The sequence below is a fragment of the Pantherophis guttatus genome, chromosome 1 (assembly GCF_059756535.1).
Source record: "Pantherophis guttatus breed Tessera chromosome 1, ASM5975653v1, whole genome shotgun sequence".
Taxonomy (NCBI): Eukaryota; Metazoa; Chordata; class Lepidosauria; order Squamata; family Colubridae; genus Pantherophis; species Pantherophis guttatus.
In genome coordinates, this window is record NC_142063.1 from 322,775,218 (window position 1) to 322,795,899 (window position 20,682).

Consider the following 20,682-nt stretch of genomic DNA (forward strand, 5'->3'; position numbering starts at 1 on the left):
CCACAGGTGGAGGGGTGCCATGTTCTCCTCATGGAAAATATCACAACGAAGGCCCACATCAACCAGCAAGGGGGGACTCGGTTGAGGTCCCTCATGAAGGAGGTGGAGGCCTTGTGCTGGTGGGGGGAGACCCATCTCTTATCCCTAACAGCAGATCACATCGCTGGGGTGGCCAACGTCCAAGCTGACTGGCTGAGTCGAGCCACCGTAGATCCATCGGAGTGGCAGCTCCATCCCAGCATGTTTGTAGAACTCGCAGACCAATTCGGCCAGCTGCTGGTTGATCTCTTTGCATCTCCAATGAACACTCACCTTCCCCGATTACTTTCCCGGTTCCCTGCCCCGGGAGTGGAGGGGGTGGATGCTCTGAGGAGCCCTTGGCCGAAGGGGCTCTTATATGCCTTCCCTCCCCTACCCCTGATCCCAGCTGTCGTCAGGAAGGTGTTGTTGGAGAGGGCAAAGGTGCTGTTAGTGGCCCTGCATTGGCCCAGGAGGCCATGGTTCGCCGACCCTGGAGGATTCCCCTGGACAGAGTCGCCCTCAGCCAGGGGCCCGTGTTCCATCCTGACCCCCAGCAGCTCCACTTGGCCATTTGGCGGTTGAGTGGAGGCTTCTAAGACTGGAGAAATTCTCTATCAGGGTCATCTGGATGATTCAGGCGGCCAGGCAGCCTTCAACCATGTGCATTTACAACGCAACCTGGACAACCTTTACGGATTGGTGTGCCAGGAGACATTTGGACCCTACTTCAACTTCAGTGGTGGAGGTGTTGGACTTTCCCTTAACACTTTGCATAGGCAGGTTGCTGCCCTAGGCTCTGTCTTGACCTTTTGGGATTGAGGCTCCCTTGCTCACCATCTGAGGGTATGAGGATTTCTGTGAGTAGCTTCTAATTTGCGACCCCCAACGATCCACCGGTATCCCACCTGGGACTTGACCAGGGTATTACAGGCCCTTACCAAAGCGCCCTTTGAACCTTTGTGGGAGGCCAGCCTTCACCTCCTCTCGTGTAAGGTTTTTTTTTTGTGGCCGTCACATCGGCCAGACAGATATTGGAGTTGGCTGCATTATCGGTGAGGAAGGACCTGTGTATTTTCCACCCAAAGAGGGTGGTCCTGCAGCTGGATCCTGCCTTCCTTCCAAAGGTCAACTCCTTGTTTCACCGAGCACAGGAGTTGGTCATGTCTGATTTCTGTCTAAGGCCTAGGCACACCTTGGAGCAGACCTGGCATACGCTGGACGTTAGGAGGGTCCTCCATATTTACATCTCAAGGACTGCTTAGTCTCCTTTCAACTGTCAACTCTGGGCCACAGGGCGACCCCTTCCACGGTAGGGCATTGGCTCAGGGCATGTATAGCCTGTGTTTATGAGCTTCAAGTTCTCCCAGTGCCTCAGGGGATAACCACACATTCTACGCGAAGTGCGGCCACGATGGCGGCCTGGGCTACTCAGGCTACTGTCAGATTTGTAGGGCGGCTACGTGGACGTCACCATCTCCATTTTTCCGTCATTACAGACTTGACTCTTAACGCTTCTGCTGAGGCAGCATTTGGCTGGCGGGTCCTGCAGCGGGTTCATGAGGAGCCAGGGGTGTCGACCCAGGACAGTTCCCACCCGTAGGACTGCCAAGCTTTGGTATGTCCCATTCTGGCACCTCCTGGCAATACACTATGGAGAAGGGGCGTCGGTCCTACCTGATACGCCCTTTCTCGTTGTGATCACCTGGAGGGGCCAGCCCCACCCTGTTATCTGTCTGGCCCAACTCCCAAGATATGGGGCATTTTGTTTCTGTGTTTCAGATGGATTTCCATTCGCTTCGACTTTGTTGTCAAACTGAAGAACGTCACCAGGGAGGCGGAAAATTCAACTCAGTCCATAGAGTTAGAGCCTAGAATAACCCATCCTGGCCCCTCCCGGCAATCACGATGAGAAAGGGCGTATCAGGTAGGACCAACACCCCTTCATTTAACAAATGCAGGGATTTATTTGACAAGTGTGGCAAAAAAGATCATTAAATGGGGCAAAACTCACTTAACAACTGCCTTGCTTAGCAATGGAAAGTTTGGGCTCAATTGTGATCGTAAATTGAGAACTACCTGTTTTGTTTCTTGACCAGATGTTCTCAGTGCAGTCTCTTCATGTAGCATGAAGTGACTGTTGTCAAATGTTTACAAGCTTGATTTGGTTTTTATGTTAAGATCCTTGAAGAAACAGTAAGTACATACATTCTGCAAGTGATATTTATTTGAATTAGAGCACTTCTTCCCTTGAAGCTATCCGTCTCTCCCTTGTTTTCCAGAATAGATAATAAGGGGTAGGGCTGTTCTGCCACCTACTTACTCCCTCATACAGCTGACTTGGTAATTGAAATCCTCAAAGGAATTGCTGTCCTACTTTGCTTTATATTAGGAGCATTTTTAGCTGTCTTGGCTTTTGCAAAGCACATCCCCCCCCCCCCCCCCTGTAATTCTTTCCCCTGATTCCAAGTTCTCTTGCACAATGAGCAACTCAGAGGAATTTCTGGAAATTGTTAGCAGATTGCAAATATCTATGCCAAGCAGCTGACCTGATTTTTTTTTCTTTAGTCTTAGTGATGCTTCTAGTGCTACATGAAAGGTACTGATAGAATAGGTAATCACAGGAAAGAGACAAACTGCCCAAAGTCAAAACACAGTAGAAAATGGAAGGCCAAGAAAGGATATACTCCAAAAACAGTTTTGCTCACTGGGTGCAGAAATTCAAAAACATACAAATTTTGCAAGTACATTGGGATATTCTTAGCTATTCTTTTGCAAGGCAGTATCAAGGATTTTAGTAAGACAATTATGAAAATAAATGACTGATCTGCTACCTTTAAAAGATGATGGTGGTGAATGCAGAAGATGGAAGAGGTGCATAGCATATATTCTGGTAACTGGGAATAATGAACACTTTAATCATTCTGGGTAGGACAGATAATGTAAAGTTACCAAATACCAGGAGTAAAAAGTGGGATTCATTGAGTTGCATAAATATACATATCTATTAATGTTAATTCTGTTTTTCAAATCCAAATAAAATGGAAACAAAAAATCTTGCAGATTTTATTTTTTCATAATAAATTCCTCTTACATGTATTTTTTCAATTGTAGAATTATTTCTGAATATTTTTGTTGTTAAGGGCTTATTGGAGAATTCAGCACAGCTTTTGACTAGAGTTGACTCTCAAGATAAGCATATTTTTAGAGTTGCCAATTGTATTTGAATTTATCACATAGATTTGATTTATCCAAATATTCTTTATAATTGACAAAACTATTTTACAGGTGCATTAATTCCAGAGAGAAACATGACAAATTATACTAGAAATCCAGTGTATTTGAAAGCAATGTCTATTTTTAAAAGGATAAATGTTTCTACCCATTCCCTTCTTTTTTTCCTGTTCATGTATATAGTTGTGAGGGATGGTGCCTTCAAGGGGGGAGGTGATGTGATAGACTACAGTGAAGTAGCAGTTTCCTGGGAAGGAGGAAGCACATTCTAAATAGGTAAGACAAGAGGCAGCCCAGCACAGAGGAAAGGAGTGAGTATAGCCACTCTCTAGAATCTCTCAAGAGTATGTCCATTGCGGTGAGAATAGTGAAGTTTAGTCTGGCAAAAATTTGTCTATTGTGTGTAAGCAAATAAAGATGTGAACTCTGGCTGGGTTGTTCTGTGTCATTCTTGGGCTAAACCTGACAATAGTTCTTCATTTTTTTGATTAATTTAATCTCACAGTAATTGACTCTGGGCTGCACACAACAATCCAATAAAACAATAAATATAAAGTAATTGTTAAAAACCATTATAAATAATTACTAAAACATTAAAAACTATAAAAACAGAACTAAACAAGAAAAGAAATACAGTATAATAGAGCAATGTCAGCAATAATAGAGCCATCTCACAACTTCACCCAGGCCAGTCTTAAGGTATCTTTGAAAACTTAGAAGTGATGTGACCTATCTCATCACTTGGGAGGGAAGATTCCACAGTGTACATACCACAGCAGAAAAGGCCTGCTTAAGTCAATACTGAAGGATACCATGGTCAATGGTATTGAAAGCCCCTAAGAGATCAAGTAAGGCACAGATAGATGCACCATCACCATCCTGCACATACCAGAGATCATCCAAAACCATGAGCAATGCTGTTTCTGTTCGATATCTGAAGTCTGAAACTTGATGGAGGATCCAGATAATCCATTTTATCCAAGGTCCTCTAAAGCTGTTGTGAAATCACCTTCTTGATCAATCTCCCCCCAAAAGAGGAAGGTGGATACTGGGCATTATTTGTCCAGTATCAAAAGGTCCAGCAATGGTTTCTTGAGAGGATGAACTATAGTCTCCTTCAGAGGTAAAGAAACAGTCCGTCCCCACACTTGAAGAAGAATTAAGAATTAAGTATTGCTAGGATCCACTCAAACGATACCCCCTTTTCCCCAGGCTGCTTTCACAAGTCAAGAGGGGCATGGATCTAAAGGACAGGTGGCTGGGCTCAATTCTAAGGACCCTGTTCACTTTTTCAGGTCCCATAGGTTCAAACTGTTCCTAGATAACCAGGTAAGATTCACCCTAGGCATCTCCTTTGGGCCTGCAATTAGGCCAGCATCCAACTGTGAGAAAATCTAAGTTATTTGATTTGATTTGAGCAAATTCCTCTACATGTCCCTGCAGAAGATTCTCTGACTCCATTTACTCAAGAGGGCTGTGTCATATGAAACGGGGGCGGCAGTTTGAGGTTTAGAATTATTGCCACTTTGTCACCCTTACTCTACAAGGCAGGCTTAATAGCAGCTCTAACATGTGTTTGGTTAGGTTCATCCTTGGTTGAGCACCAATGGCCCTGTAAATGTCTCTTCTTCCATTTTCCTTATTCCCTCTAAACTACAGAGAGTGATAAGATCCATGAGAGAGGTCACATACAATAGGTGTGATCCATTCCAATGCCTAAGTTGCCTTTAATTTCAAGTGGCAACCAAGGTCTTGGAAGGACTGTGCAACAGACCAACAGGAACAACCCCCAGCTCCCTCTGAAATCCATCACTGGAGTGCCCCATCCTGGTGGGTCCAGCCTCACTGCAGTGGATTCCAGTGCCAGAAAATCCATAGTAATCAGGATATGATTTGACTATAACAAGGGGGACACTGGAAACTCCTGCAGACAAAGATTACATAGCCATTGCTCTGACAGGAACACCAGATCCGGTGTGTGACCCATGATAGGCACTGGATAACCTGGGATAGGCCCATGGTCATCATAGTGGCCATGAATTCCTGAACTGCCTTAGATCCTACTCCTGGGAGGAGGCAGATTGAAGTCCCCCAAACCTGGGAAATTCCATTGCCAGCATGGTGATGGGGTCAAGAAGCTCAGGCAGGGAAGTTGCCATGGAGCAGGGAGGATGATACAATGGCAACAATCCCAACTGATTCTCAGAGCCCAGCTTAAATGAATAGTCTCACATCCACTGATCTGTGGAGTAGCACCTCTGAAAGCTATAAGTGATTTTCGGATGACAATCACCACTCTACCAATTTTTATTGATTTTGAAGTTGTAGACTCTGCAGAGTGCTTTGCCTCTCCTCATTTTTTTTTATTTTTTATTTTGCCTAGCCCTAGCTGGATCTATGAGAATGTACGTAGGCCATTGAAATCTCTGCACAGTTGCATTAGAAAATGAACTCAGCTGTGATTGGAAAATTAGAAATATTTTTGAAGATGAGTTACCAGTGGTGTCCTTTCTCTTTAAGATACTTGACCTACATATTATTCAAAGAAGAATCATGAGGACAAGAAAGATTAATACTCTGTCCATCACAGGCATCAAAGAAACTTAAGAACTTTGGGTTAAGAAGCTGCTGATATTCCAGAATGTCAAAATCACAAAATTCTTTTAGTTGTTGGTTCTGATAATGCCAGCCCTTTGAAGTATAGTTGGCAATTCAATAAATAGAAGTGGCAGGAATTCCAGAATGCTCTGGAGTGATTTAAGGTGGAATAACAGAATTGTAGTAGGGTCAAATAACCGAATCTTGAAAGTCTGTCCAACTTTCCCTCTGTTCTCTATTTCCAAGGTCAGCTCTATATTCCTTCACAGTACTTATATAGTATGTCACAGAAGTGAGTACACCCCTTCACATTTTGTAAATATTGAAGTATATCTTTTCATGTGACAACACTGAAGAACTGACAACTGGCTACAGTGTAAAGTAGTGAGTATACAGCTTGTATAATAGTGTAAATGTGCTATTACCTCAAAATAACGCAACACACAGCCATTAATGTCTGTCTAACACAGCCATCATGCACGGCAGAGACCCGATAACCAGTTGGCCGGTGGGAGGCGTGTGCACGTGCGCGGCAGAGCTGAACTGGGGCGATGGCTTATGTGCCCACAGAGAGGGCACTGTGTGCCACCTCTGGCATCCGTGCCATAGGTTCGCCATCACGGCTGTAGGACCACAGTAGAACTTTTTCATTTTTTTAGTTTTCTAATTAAAGCAGAAATGGGGGGCCGGCCATTGACTAAATATTGTGCTTAAGAATTATAGTGTAGTGAGTATTTGTGTCTTTAGCCACTATCTTTCAGTTAATTAATTCTTCTTCCAGGAGTTGCTTTCGCAAACATTTGCTGTACTGCTACTTTCAGCTTCATTCCATAATTTGTGTGTTTGGGAGAGTAAGGAAGTTTTTGAATAGTTCTTTTACTCAACAGTGAGTAAAAGAAAAGTGTACTTTTGTGTTGTCCATGCCTGCGTTATTCAAAAAAAAAAGGGGGAGGAGGAAACCTGCCTGTAATTCTTCTGTTTGAATTAACATCGTATTTAGGAGACATCTTTCAGCAAATTGCTTTGATGAATAGTATTGTGGAGATTTTTGGTCATGAATGTATACATTTCAATGTATTAAGAGGATTTAAATTTTAAAACCAGCTTTGTCCAGAACAGCATCTCAGAGGGTCTCTGCAGCTTTTAGATATTTGCAAAATACCCTGTTTACTACTGCTGTGAGTAGAATATACCAGTAGCAAGTGCAAATGCAACTTATTACATTTCAATAAATATGTCTGTATACATTTCATTGGCAGATTCTCTTGCTCAAGTCAACATGAAATGAATGGAAATCTCAGAGGAATCATGTTCGTATCAATCCCATTCATTCCTACGAGGCTTCTACAGGAAAAATTCTCACTGTTCTCTTTTGATCATTATTAGCTCTTAGGCTCATCTATAATTTGTAAAATTTGATAAATATGGTTATATTAATTTGCAATTGAATAATAGTATTTTATTTAACACTGGTAATAAAATCTGCACTGCTTGTTTCTTGATCCTCCTGCCCTCATTAGATGGGCATGGTCTCCCCCCAAATAAAAGAAAGTACATCTAAGTTTAGTTCTGCACTCTTTTTTTCAGAAAGATTGGAAGTTAAGATTTGAAGGGCTTTCCAACATTATTATAGTTATTGCAAACACTTCCTGTTCTCTGCTGTCTTACTTTGTGTGCAAAATGTTTCCACATCAGATCAATCTAGTGGATGACCAAAAAGCAATAGGCCCTGCTAGCCAACAGGAAATGGAGAATGGAGTAGAGGAAAAAACAATGCAGGAAATACAGTTAGTGATTACCAGATGTAATTTCTGTTAAGAATCTTTTCCATGCTGCTACTGCCAGTCATCCCAAAATGATAGTAAATATGGAAGTGGTTTCTGCACTGTAGCTCATGCAAATCTTTTGCTGGATTAGTTCCTGAAAATGAGATGTTTTCTTGGATTTGGGATCTGAGGGCTACCTGATTCATCTTTTCCAAAACCAAGACTGCCTAATTAAAAAAAAATCTGGTCATCCTAAGCTTGTGCATTTTAAGATGGAGTATAGAATGTCAGACACATGAATCAAGGAAAATTTGAAGTTATCAAAGAGGAAATAAAGGATATTAAATTAGATATGTTAGGAATAAGTAAATAAAGGGCATAAGAGCTTATCAAAGAATCAAATGGCAGGGATACTCAGAAAGAATATCATTTAGTATAATAGCAGTGTAGGTATACATTTGCAATGTCCACTTGCAATGGAAAAGAATATTAAGGAATTCTACAGCAAATGGCAAGAATAGTGAATGTAACATAAAAAGGACCTAATACTACTCGTTGGAAAAATGGAAGAACATGGAATCACAATAAGATTTGGATTGGACAAATCCAACAATTCAGAAGATGGAATATATTGTTTGTAAAGGGAACTTTGAGGTACTTCAAATTGTGAAATAAGCCATGACTTATTGAAAATATACAGGATAAGCTTAGAAAATTAAATAGAAAAGGAGCTTAAACTAGATTTGACACGGTGGTCATAGTGAGAATGAGTCAACAGAGCTATTTAACTGCTATCACTTTAAGAGGCTGTATATATAAGAGAGGCCCTGTGAGGACATCCCTCTTTCCATGTGTGCTTCCATGCTATAGTTGATGATTGATTGATTCCTGACTGCCTAGTACGTGTATGTATATATTCGTTGTAGATAAACCACTATTTGAAAGACAAACCTATTTACTGTATTTTGCTCCTGGGTTGTCTCAAAATAGTAACAGTGTGCACACTCTGACTTGTGAACATGAAAAGTGTTCCAAGTAAAGGTATTGTTTGTTCCAAGTAAAGCTGCCTTCTGCAATTGACTGATGGTGATTTTGTCAATGTCGATGGGTGTTCAAATGGTGCTCCAGATCTTCTAGGATCTGAAGGGCCCCTATTACTAATTGGTATTCTTTGCTTTCTTTTACTACCATCATTTTATTTTATTTGTAGGTCTTCGTATTTTGTAATTTTCACAGTTCTTTTTCTTCTATTCTGCTGCTCCAAGTACTGCCGCATCTGTTATCCAGACTTTCGTGTCTTTTTTACTGGCAATTGTTAAGTCTGATATGTTATGTACCAGGTGCCTGTCTGTTTGAATTTTTTTGATTATTATGGTTGATAGAACAGTCAGGCAGATGTTCAGACTGACTTGACATCTTTATCCACCTATATTATTAATATGGTTCATTGCAGTCAGCCAGATGTTTAGACTGAGTTTGGCATTTCCCCCCACTATTGAATCCTTCCCAAGGACCTCAGATAGGCAGATGTTGTTTAATAACATTAAAAGTAGCATTGCAGGAGATAAGCTACTCCTGTGATTGCTTCGATTTACATCCATCTCATCAGGGTAATTCTGGGTGGCTAACATTTAAAAACATATTGCAAATAACACAGAAGTGCAATGCATATAATGATAGTCTAGGTAAAAGCCAATCTATCATAAATCAAGCAGCTTCACAGGTTCCAACTAATGGTCTGATCACCTTGCCAGGAACACACTCTGTCTTCCTGGTTTCCAAAAAGCTGGCAAAGTCAGGAGCAAGCTAATTTTATTCCCTGAAAGAAAGTTGCAAACTACATTTCTCCAGAGTTAAAGCATGTTCCTTCTCCAGATTATTTTTTGGTTTTCTGAAAAATAAAAGTGCTTAACTTTTTACCATATTTTTAAATAATATGTGCTTTTAAAATACTTTTAATCTGATTCCCCCAAAATGTGTTTTGATATTCAGCTTACTTTAATAGCTTGTCATATCATGTAATTCTTTAGTAAACAGCCTAAGGGAATTGGGGATTAGTCCAGGACTTCCCACTTAAACAAAACCAAAAATAAAATATTGTATAGCTCTCATTATCAGACGTTACCTATCAGTCTATTTCAGACACACTATTTTTCTGGTCTCCTAATAAGCACTCTTCTAATGCTGCCTCTTTCAGGCAGGTAGATATTTCCAAGCTTAGGACAGAAAAATCCTTTTTCTTCTGAGAAAATAGCTCATTATGTGCCTTCTTGCTTTTTAACGCAGGAAAAAAACCCAATAGCTTTTCAGTATCATTTCAGTTTTCATTTATCATTTTGGACAGTGTATCCAACCTAACTCTGCAAGGATCCTGAGGGCAGGAAGGCAGCTGTCTGATGCTGACAGGTGCTATGAAGCCCGTGATACCACTAGATGGTGCCCACTGACTCCAAAATGATACATTGTTTTGTATTATATTTAATTTGTACTTATTTAATTTTAAAATGCCCAATTTTATAAGAAAAAGACTAGCTCATATTCCTGCATAAATATTTTGCCATTTAATATTTATGTTTTGGAGGCTTTAGCATGCAGAAGATCATATAGCAATGTCTATCCTGACTCCTAATCTGTACCTAGCCAGAATACTTTTCTAGTCCTGAAGGTAACATCTAGAACTTTAAGAAAATTGTTTTTTTCCCTGCTAGTGATGGAACTTTGACTTTGGTTATAGAGTTTAGAGTACTGTTATACAATCTAGAACAGGGGTGTCCAACCTTTTGGCTTGCTTGAGCCACATTATGTGAAGAGAAATTGTCTCGAGCCGCATATAAAATATATAATATAGTCAAGGTATATAAATCACATAATGTTTAAAGTGTACGGTCTATTTGGGACCACATTACTAGCTATCCAGGCTGCATACAGCCCATGGGCCACAGGTTGGACACACCTGAACTCAAGTTACTTGATGCAATTTATGAATTCATCTCAAAATGTAACAGCTATCTTTTTTTCTTCATTCTTGTAAGTTTTCCATTACTGCTAGTCATATATGAATAACTACTAGGATTTACATTTTAAAAGAAAAGCAGTTATTGCTTCCATTTTTGAGAATAGCTTTGTGGCAATTACCCTTTTTTTACATGAAGTACAAATTCCCCAAGTTGGTTAAAAAGATCTTAAATTGCAATCTTCTGACTGTAATATACCATAAGAATTCTGTCATGCCAACATTTTTCATCAGCTTTTCCCTCCTTATAAATTCCTGATATTAAATTGATAACTGCTTATTATATCCCATCAAGCTGACTCCTAGTGACTACATTGCTCCCTGACAATCTAGCCCTAACCTGTTTTTTTAAAGTCTCCCAATGGTATCCTTACTGCCATTGTACCTGAGTCCATCCACCTTTCTGCTCTTCTTCTCTTTCCCTCAACCTTTCCCAGCATTACAGTTGGGTCTTTGCGTACTGTGTCTGAAATAAGATAATTTGTGCCTTGTCATTTTTATTTATTTATTTATTTATTTTCTTTTTAAATTTGTATACCGCCCTTCTCCCTGAGGACTCAGGGCGGTGAACAGCGAAGTAAAAACATAAGCTACAAACATTAAAATACAATTAAAAAGATATATATAAATTTGGCCCCATGGTTAAAAACAATAACAGACAATTAAAAACATTTTAAAAAGTGTTAGGCCAGCCCGTCTTGCTGGAAAAAGAAGGTTTTAAGGGCACGGCGGAAGGCACCGAGCTTTTGGATTCTCCTTATCTCTGGGGGCAGCTGATTCCAGAGGGTAGGTGCCCCCACAGAGAAGGCCCTCCCCCTGGGGGTCACCAGCCTACATTGTTTGGCTGATGGCACCCCGAGGAGGCCCTCTCTGTGGGAGCACACGGGTCGATGGGAGGCCGTCGGTAACAGCAGGCAGTCTCGAAGATAACTAGGTCCTATGCCATGGAGCGCTTTAAAGGTGATAACCAACACCTTGAAGCACACCCGGAAGACCACTGGGAGCCAGTGCAGCTCATGCAGGAGAGGTGTTGTATGGGAGCGCCATGCGGCTCCCGTGACTACCTGCGCGACCGCATTCTGGACCAGTTGGAGCCTCTGGGTGCTCTTCAAGGGGAGCCCCATGTAGAGAGCGTTGCAGTAGTCCAGGCGAGAGGTGACGAGGGCATGAGTGACTGTGCACAGGGAATCCCGATCAAGAAAGGGCCGCAACTGGCGAATCAGACGAACCTGACAGAAGGTCCCCCTGGCTACAGCCGTCAGATGTTCCTCCAAGGACAGCTGCGTATCCAGGAGGACTCCCAGATTGCGTGCCCTCTCCGCGGGGGCCAAAGACTCGCCCCCGATAGTCAGTGATGGAGTCAACTGACTATATCGGGATGCCGGGAGCCACAGCCACTCAGTCTTGGAAGGGTTGAGCTTGAGCTTGAGCCTGTTCCTCCCCATCCAGATCCGCACAGCCTCCAGACACTGGGACATCACTTCAAGGGCATTGTTGGGGTGGCCTGGCCATTTTTGCCTCAAGTGAGAACACTAGTTGATTTATTTAATGATCCATTGATTTGTTTTCTTCATTTCCATGGCTTACAGTTATTGCCAGCAGTATAAAGGGCACTGTAGAGGGTGGAAATAATGACATCATGTATGACATGTGGCATTGCTGGTATCTTACTATAACATTTATTTTATAGATATATAAAATATATCATAATATTTACAATACCAATGTCAAAGTAGTCCAGTGCTAATAAGAAGATTGAAATCAAAGTAGAAATAATACAATAAAAAATTGTCAGCCACCTAGAGTCATATTTATGAGATGAACACCCATATAAATTTATTAAATATATAAAAAAGAAATATCTGTAATAGCCATCCAGAATAAAATTTTGGCAAAGCATTGACTGATATGTATTGGGATTGTGCCATTTAGCTTCATATAGGTTCAATTTTAGGTAAGCTGTTCTGTATGTAGCATTTGTCTCAAGCATTTCTAAGACAGATGTTACCTCTCTACTGTGCAATTTTATTTATCAAATTTATTTGCCACCCATTTCATGGTTTAAGGCAACTCTGCATGATGAATGCCAAGAGACAGTATTGAAGCCAAATCGACTATTCCACCATGAACAGTTATTCCACTAATTCTGGGGTCATAAACATTCCCTTTCTGTTTATTTGTTTTAATCTTGATATTGCATATGTGCAAATATAATTAAATGTACAATTAATTACTATGTTTTGTAGGTATGTCAATAGGAAATGAGCAGAAGTAGAATTAGTTATACAAATTATCTGCCATTGTAATGGGATTTTAGTAGTTTTGCTAATGACATGAATAATCCATAGAGATGCCAAGGGTCAGACATGACAGAATGGTTGATGACAATGAGGCTAATGATAAGAATGCAGTCTAGCTAATGATATGAATGAAAAAATAAGATGAAGGTACCACCTGCGAATATATTGTGCAATACCTGTTTACTAGCTCAGACTGTGGGATAAATGTTTGGAAGAATTGATTATAAATCACTGGGCACACAAGTACACATAGGATATAGAAAAAAAGATTGAAGCCAGTTGCTGGTTCTAAAATAAGACAAAGAAAGTTGATTCAAAACTTTTTTTTCTTACAAGGTTCTGGAAAAAAATCCTAACAGACCAATGAGCCATAAAGAGATTCTTCAGGTTATCCAAAAAGAAGGGTTAAAAGAGATTAGGTGAGTATGAATTATTATACTGCTTGCTACTCCTAATAACATAAACAGAAATATTTTCCAACTGTAGATTTTGTAAGTATTGCAGGTACAAATAATTGACCAGCATATGCATTTGTCTGATGTTCATTTTGTGTTGCCAAATTTTTTTTCAGATGTTTTGTTTCTAGATTGAAGTTCATTTTTTTGTATTTATGAAAACACTGAATAGGGAACTAATGCTATTTGGTAACGGACAAAAAGGAGTTTTGTTCATTAACTGGAGAGCAACTTCCTGGTTGAAGTAGTGTCATCTTGATGTCATGTGCCTTAAAATTTTTACTTTTCAGAGCTGCTTGGGGGTTGAGACTAAGTTATCAATCAGTAAATCATTAGTTATTTCACTAAGCTTAGGAACTGGACTAAGTTAAACTTTTTTGGGAATCACTGTTATGCTATCTATTGCATGTTTGTTCCAATTTCCTCTGAGAACTCAAAGCAACTTTTAGAAAGATCTCCCTTAATTTTATCCTAACAACAGTTTTGTGAGGTTGGTTAGGCTGAGAGAAGGTAACAGTTTTAAAATTAACTCCATAATTTGGATGAACTCTGGCATTTTAAATACCATATTCAAATATCTGACATTTATCTAGATTGCTGTTGACTACTATGATTCTAGAAAATGTTTAATGATTTAGACCGGGGTGTCAAACTCAAGGCCCGCTGGATCCGGTCCACAGGGCCATCCTGGTCTACCCAATCCGAAGAGGAAAGATCAGGCCAATGTAGCTTTGGCCTGGTCTACCCAATGTGAAAAGAAAACATGCCAGGAATTTGGGGAGTGGCATCAAGCTGGCCACGTCCACTCAGTTGGCCACACCCACCCACTCGACCACACGCGCCCGGCCCCCCAAGGTCAACCACACCCCTGATGTAGCCCTTAATGAAATGATGTTTGACATCCCTGATTTAGACAGTTGAAGTGTTTTCTAATTTTACTTTTACAGTATTTTCTTTCCAAGTTGAATGACAGGGATTGGATGAGGCCTTTCATGAACAAAGGTGCACAATCATCTTATCTGTAAGAGTGTAATAATGACCTGCCTTACAGTTCAGTTTAAAGAATTATTAGAACAAGCATATGAAATACTTTGAATGTTTTAATATGTTTTATAAAAATGTAAAATGCTTGTTGTTAACTAACCTATCTGCTTAATGGGAAGCATTTCCTAGTGGGAATAAGTATGCAATTAAAAAAATATTGGACTTTGTATGCCTGCTGTGAAGTTGCCGTGTGCATGCACTGTTTTTACTGGAAAGCAAACATGGATTGCATGCTTTGTAATCAAAATGGCTTTTATAGTATTAAAAAAAGTTGCATAGAAAATTGAAATGTACTCCATTGAGATTATGGCAATTTCTATATTTAAACATTTGTTTTGTTTTTAAAAAAGCTTTGTAGTTTGCACTTTTCCTCAGTTTTACTAAATAGGGTACACTTTTGGGACTTGAATACGATAAAGAAATTCTTAGCAATGTAGGGATCATGTTTGTAAAATTAACTTTTACTTACAACTTTTTCTTCTATTAATTACTACAAGTATTATTTTTGAAGGTAAAGAAATTATCAATATAGTAAATATGACTTGCTTAGAAAATAAAAATTAAGGCGCTAAAAATTAGAGGAGGTAAAACCACTCATTGAAAATGGTTAATGCTATATTTTTTGAGTGTTTAGCTTGGTTAGTTTGCCTCTGATGAAGGATTTACTGCTAAGGATTTCTATGTGGCTTGTTCCATTTAAAAGTCATACAGTAATGATTTAATTTAGTTAATGTTTTTGTAGATTGAAGAAACATTTTTAATTTGAGATGGGATGAGGAAGGTCACAGGATGTGGGATAGGTATAATAGCACTTAGACTTGTATACCACTTCATAGTGTTTTTACAGACCTCTCTAAGCAGTTTACAGAGTCAGCATATTGCCCCCAACAATCTGGGTCCTCATTTTACCCACCTCGGAAGGATGGAAGGCTGAGTCAACCTTGAGCCTGGTGAGATTTGAACTGCTGAACTGCAGCTACCAGTCAGCTGAAGTAGCCTGCAGTACTGCACTCTAACCACTGCGCCACCTCAGCTTCTCAGAGATAATACTATCTCCAGAGGGGACAAGACTAAGATTTTCAGCCCAATGTTAAAAGCAAAAAATACTTTTAAATTTGTGGCAAGCTCTAGTGACTATGTATGACCCTGGGAACTTCCAGAACGAGAGGGCTTGATATTGTTTATTTCTTGCTTACACGGACAAATCTCACTTAAAATATTGTTTCCTTTACCTACAAGAGTTTGAGAGGGGCTTTTTTTTTCCTTTTTGTTTTCTTTGTTTGCTCTCTGTTTTCTGATATTCTGCCACTGACTGGAGATGTTGCATTTTCCAGAGATTTGCCTTTTAAAATTGCCTAATTTTGATGATTATTCTTGCTTTACTGGGTCAAGAGATGGAATTGAGGTTAAAAATGTATTATTTAGTTTGGTTAATTATTAATTGAACTAGGCCAACTCAGATGTTTCTATTTGAAATCCAAAAGAATAAATACAGAACTTTTTAAGAAATTAGAAAAAGTAATAAGAACATCATATTACAGTACCTTTCAGAATTTAATTGAACGAATCTGTTAGTACTTTAAAATATAAAATTATTCCCTTTCTTCAATACTTCAATTAAAAATAGGGTAGTCAGACATGATTTCCTTTTAAAGGAGGTTTATTGAAAAATTCTTACATGAACATTTTGTAGCTTAAGCTTCAGAATTGAAGTTGTCAGAAAAATAGTGCAAGGATGTATCCAATGACACATCATGCTATATTTCTCCACAATTAGCTTGATATGGTGACTTCCTGGCTCTGGTTCCAGTCTGGATCAGATGCTAGAATGAATGAAATTGTGTTCAGTAGTCAGATGCTTGCTCGTGATAACTTTTCTGCTTTATAAGTCTCTTGGTCATAGATCTTTCAAGCAATTTGTTTCTAACAAGCGTGATTTCTGTGTAACAATATGGGCCTTTTTTTTCTAGCCACAGTAATAAATAAATTGAAATAAAACAATTTCCACCAGAAATTAGGTTCAGTAAAGGGTCATGGAGTATTTTAAGCATATATATTTTTATTAAGTCATGAAACCAACCCACAAGAGATGTTCTTAATTACATTGGGAGGAATATGTTTGTAAAATGAATGTGGAACATGTAATTCTCAGATGACATCTATAATAATGGAGCAGTTTCAGCAATATTCTTTGCTCCTACTTAGAGGTGGCATTGATTCTGCAGCCTTTTCTTGTATGTTACTGTTTTTTTTTACCTTCAGTGTAATTTGGACTTGAACGCCAAAGTAGTATCTTTTATTTATACTACCAAGACTCCCCCTTGAGACTTGCAAAGCCTGCTTGAGGAATTTGTCCCATTCTTGTCCCCTTTGTTCTCTATAATCTAAGGAAAATGTCTGGTATGAGTTGTGTGGGTGGTCATTGCAAATATATGAAAATATTGTTTTACTGACATACTTAAATTTTTAACTTGTTTTTTCCCCCCTTTACCCATTCTCATTGTCTCTTTCAATTTGTTTTTGGGTTTCTTGGATTTTCATCTTTTCCAGAAGGTAAGAGCCACAATTAATGAATAAATTCCTTTGCACATAAGTAATGCTACATTTATTTAGCTTGCTTTGCATAGAAGTTTAGCAATAATTTCATTACTGTTAGGTTGAAGAATCATTTCTCTGTGTACCTAAAGCTTGTTTGTGGGAGGCCATGGCTAGCCAGATGAGGTGGGAAGGGCTGACATTTGCCAGTCGAGTCTTTGTTTTCTTTGACCTTGAATGAAAGAAGCTTAGCATTGGGCTCTTCTACTTGGATGATTTCATCTCTGATTGACTTGGCAGGGTTTTCTGAACCATCTTGTTGTTCACTCTAGGATCTTCTGAATGTTGAATTAAAATAAAGCAGAACTGGGGATCCTTTTTTGGCCCAAAGGCGGCAATCATTTAAACCCCTCCAGGGTCATGCCAGGGAGCCGTACGGAGTAAGACCATTCTCTTCCTTCTTATGCTTCCTTTCTCCCATAGCTTTTCACATAAACTGTTCCCTTCAGAGTCCCATTTCCCCCCTTTTCCCCTACAGAGCCCTTTTATAGCAATTTAAACTTTTTAGATGCCTGAACTGCTATAGGAAAGGAAGGGATTATTTTTCTAGAGTGATTCCATAGCATGAGGCATGGAGGTTTAATCTGACCTCCATTTTATCCTTGTGCAGCAGTTAACACATTTGAACTATTCTTCATTGGCATCACTAAAAGCTTTTAATTTAAAACATTTAATTGCTATATAGAGGGAGGAGCCAGATGAGATGACAAGGGAAGTCCAGAGATATACCTCTGCTCTGGCTAGTGGTTTCCTATTCAGACTACTGGCATATCTACAGTGTGACTTTTAGCTACAACACACTTCTAAAAAAAATAAGCTGTACCCCTGAGAAAGGTTGTGCTTTCCACACAATGAGTTAATGAACTTACTTATGCAACCATTATAAAAACCATTATTGGTTTTGCAACTCACCTATGAAGAGAAGTCACACTGAAACCACTATCAGAAGCAGGTGCATTTCCTGAATCCATTTATATAAGCTGTGTGCATTTATTTACTGGTAATTCACTCTTTGCACAGTTTTTTGGCACAATCTTTCTGTATTCTAGTTTTAGAGTAGGCCTATGGGCTGCCTATGGCTTTTGGGGACTTGGGACCCCTTTTTAACTAGAATCCCAGAAAATTGGTGGTATGATTTTGTACTTTTTGAAACAAGAAGTACATGAAAAATATTGTTTGAATCTTCAAATGCTTTCAAACGAGAGAGAGAATGAAACACAGCTCAACACTCCAAAATCCAAGGGGAAAAATCAGTGCTATATCCATATTATGTACCATCACCTTCTCTTCAGCTCTTAGGTTCTTTCTAGATGTGAAACACGGTCTTATTTGACTAAATGTTGCCTACTGTACATAAGCAAAGGAAATGAACTTGATCTCTCATTGGTATTACAGGCCAAAGTAAATTAAGTTAATTGTTTTATGGGAGTAAATATTAGCCAGTGTTTTTCTTATGACTTAGGTTTCAGTCAAGTCTTGTGTTTAATTTAAACCCGCACTTTTTGACATATTGTGGTTACAGTTTGTACATCTAGATTTCATGTTTGTCAAGCTTATTGCATTGTTCATAAATGAAAGTGATAGGTTTATGAATGTATTAGTTGCTTTTTACTGGGTGTTGAACTGTAAACAAGCACACATTGGAAGCAACATGGAAGAGTAAAAAGACTGAACATATTAGCCCACTTTGTTCTGTAATGCTGCTTCTCAGCTTTATTATGGATCCACAACACACACTGGAATTTGCAGTTGAATTAAAAGCAACTCTTATTTTTGGAAACATTGTGAAATTGATGTATTTTATTCTCAATCCAGCATATTTTAATGTTTTTAATCCCAGTATGTCTGAAGCAATGAAAACTCTTGAGCTATTCTCAGAAATGTTGAAACTTTTTTTCTTAACATTTTGGTTGTCGGGGCTACTGAAAGTTCTAATATCTGTGCTGCATTTTTTAACATATTGCCTGGCATTTATGTTTGGGAATGTGGCAGACTATGCATGAAATGACTGAAGAAATTTATTTCCTTTCTGGAAATTCTCTGAATAGCAAGAGCAGTTTTCTCTTTTATAATTAACGTGTGTATGAACATTTTTGTGTTATATTTTGCAGTATATGCTTGCTTATAGAGAATTTACCTGTTAAATTATATGGTGCATTGTCCCTAAAATTTCCCTTAAGTGCCATGGACTGTAGCATCTGTGCCAACCCTTATTTCATTTTTAAAAAATGGTAATTTACAAATACTGAAGAATTGTTTAGAAGTTAGTCGGACTTGAGCTGCACTAAAAATTAATAAAGTTGGGCAAGGCGTTTCTTGGATAATTTCTTTTACCCTCCTTTAATGCGTAGTTCCAGCAAATACAAAGTATGATAGTTGCGCTTTGTATCACTGGTGGCTAATTCTGCATTTCTATTTCCAGTGGAACTTCTCCACTTGCATGCCTGAATGCTATGCTGCACACCAACTCCCGTGGAGATGAAGGAATATTCTATAAGGTTCCTGGAAGAATGGGGGTCTATACACTGAAAGTAAGTGAGTGCACCATCTTTTAACGTTAAATTATATTTCAAACTACAAACTGTCAGTTTTTAACAATTTATGATGCAGATGGTTTAAACAAATATTCCCAATTGGGCATAATTGAAATGGTTTTTGAAATGGTGAGTAGTGACAATATGTGGAATATGGGTTTGGCAATGTTCTTGCATTGACCCTTATGACTGATTAGATCACAAACCAATAGTTACCTATTAATTGAAAGTCTTAATTAACTTAACAGGAAGTTCATTGAATCAAATCCATACAACCCATAATTAGGCATTCGAGAAGCTGTTATAAATAAAAAAACCTTCTATTGAAGTACATCATTGATTAATTTAGTTCAATATTATTAACACTGGCAATAGTTCTCCAGGCTTTCAGACATGGGTCTACATTCTTGACTGATTCTAGAACTTCCGCATGTTCTGTCACTAAGCTAGGGTTTTTCTTTTCTGAGAATAGACTTTCCAATAGGTTGAGAATGTAGCATAGAATGTATTGATGAAGATAAAATGTATTATCATGAAGATCGTTTTCCAAGAATTATATTTTTACAAACTAAAGAAACTAAGTGAAGAAAATAGATGGAATGTTAACTATGATCATACTAACAATTTGAGGTGTTTTGAGGTACACAAAAGAACAGATGTAGTCTCCATTCCTTGGAACTTTGGGAGACATCTTTTGGGAATATTGAGAGATGTGGATAGTCCTTTTTCGGAATGGCTGATATGAGATCCACTTTTCCTCTGGAGCTCTCAAGCTAACCTGTATCCATCCATATTTTTAAAAAATGGAAATTCCTCTTGAGTGTAATGCCTTGTGAATTCAGAGACACATTTATTTAATTCTCTTGGGAGCTATATCATATTGGTTTGCTACTGTCTTCTTCCTCAATTTATTTATTTAGTTAAATTTTCCAGTCCAGTTTATAGTTCTGGAATTTTCTGGAAGTCTCCCATTCAAGTACTAATCAGATCCAAATGTGCTTAGTTTTCCCAGATCAACCAAAGTTAAATAGATGCCGCCACCTAAATGGTCCCATCCATATTAGTTATCTGCAGATAAGGTCTGTGTCATCTTTTATAATTGCCTTTAATTTTAATGGAGCTTAC

General features: G+C 38.8%; 1 protein-coding gene and 1 long non-coding RNA gene across 6 annotated transcripts in view; both read left to right on the forward strand.

The window, feature by feature from the left end:
• Window positions 1-20,682, forward strand: part of ASXL2 (ASXL transcriptional regulator 2) — a 71,773-nt gene that overhangs the window by 23,107 nt on the left and 27,984 nt on the right. The window contains exons 2-3 of one of the 5 annotated variants that reach the window (XM_060693119.2): window positions 13,266-13,348; window positions 19,446-19,554. In XM_060693119.2, the coding sequence (XP_060549102.2) occupies window positions 13,266-13,348; window positions 19,446-19,554 (192 nt within the window). Of the gene's footprint in view, window positions 1-13,265; window positions 13,349-16,879; window positions 16,982-17,294; window positions 17,404-19,445; window positions 19,555-20,682 lie in introns of those variants that run through there. The other 4 variants (XM_060693120.2, XM_034421184.3, XM_087888770.1 and 1 more) reach the window with 4 other exon arrangements.
• On the forward strand, window positions 5,993-7,287 carry LOC148116966 (uncharacterized). The gene is made up of 2 exons (XR_015732843.1): window positions 5,993-6,234; window positions 7,110-7,287. It is a non-coding gene; the product is annotated as an uncharacterized LOC148116966 (long non-coding RNA).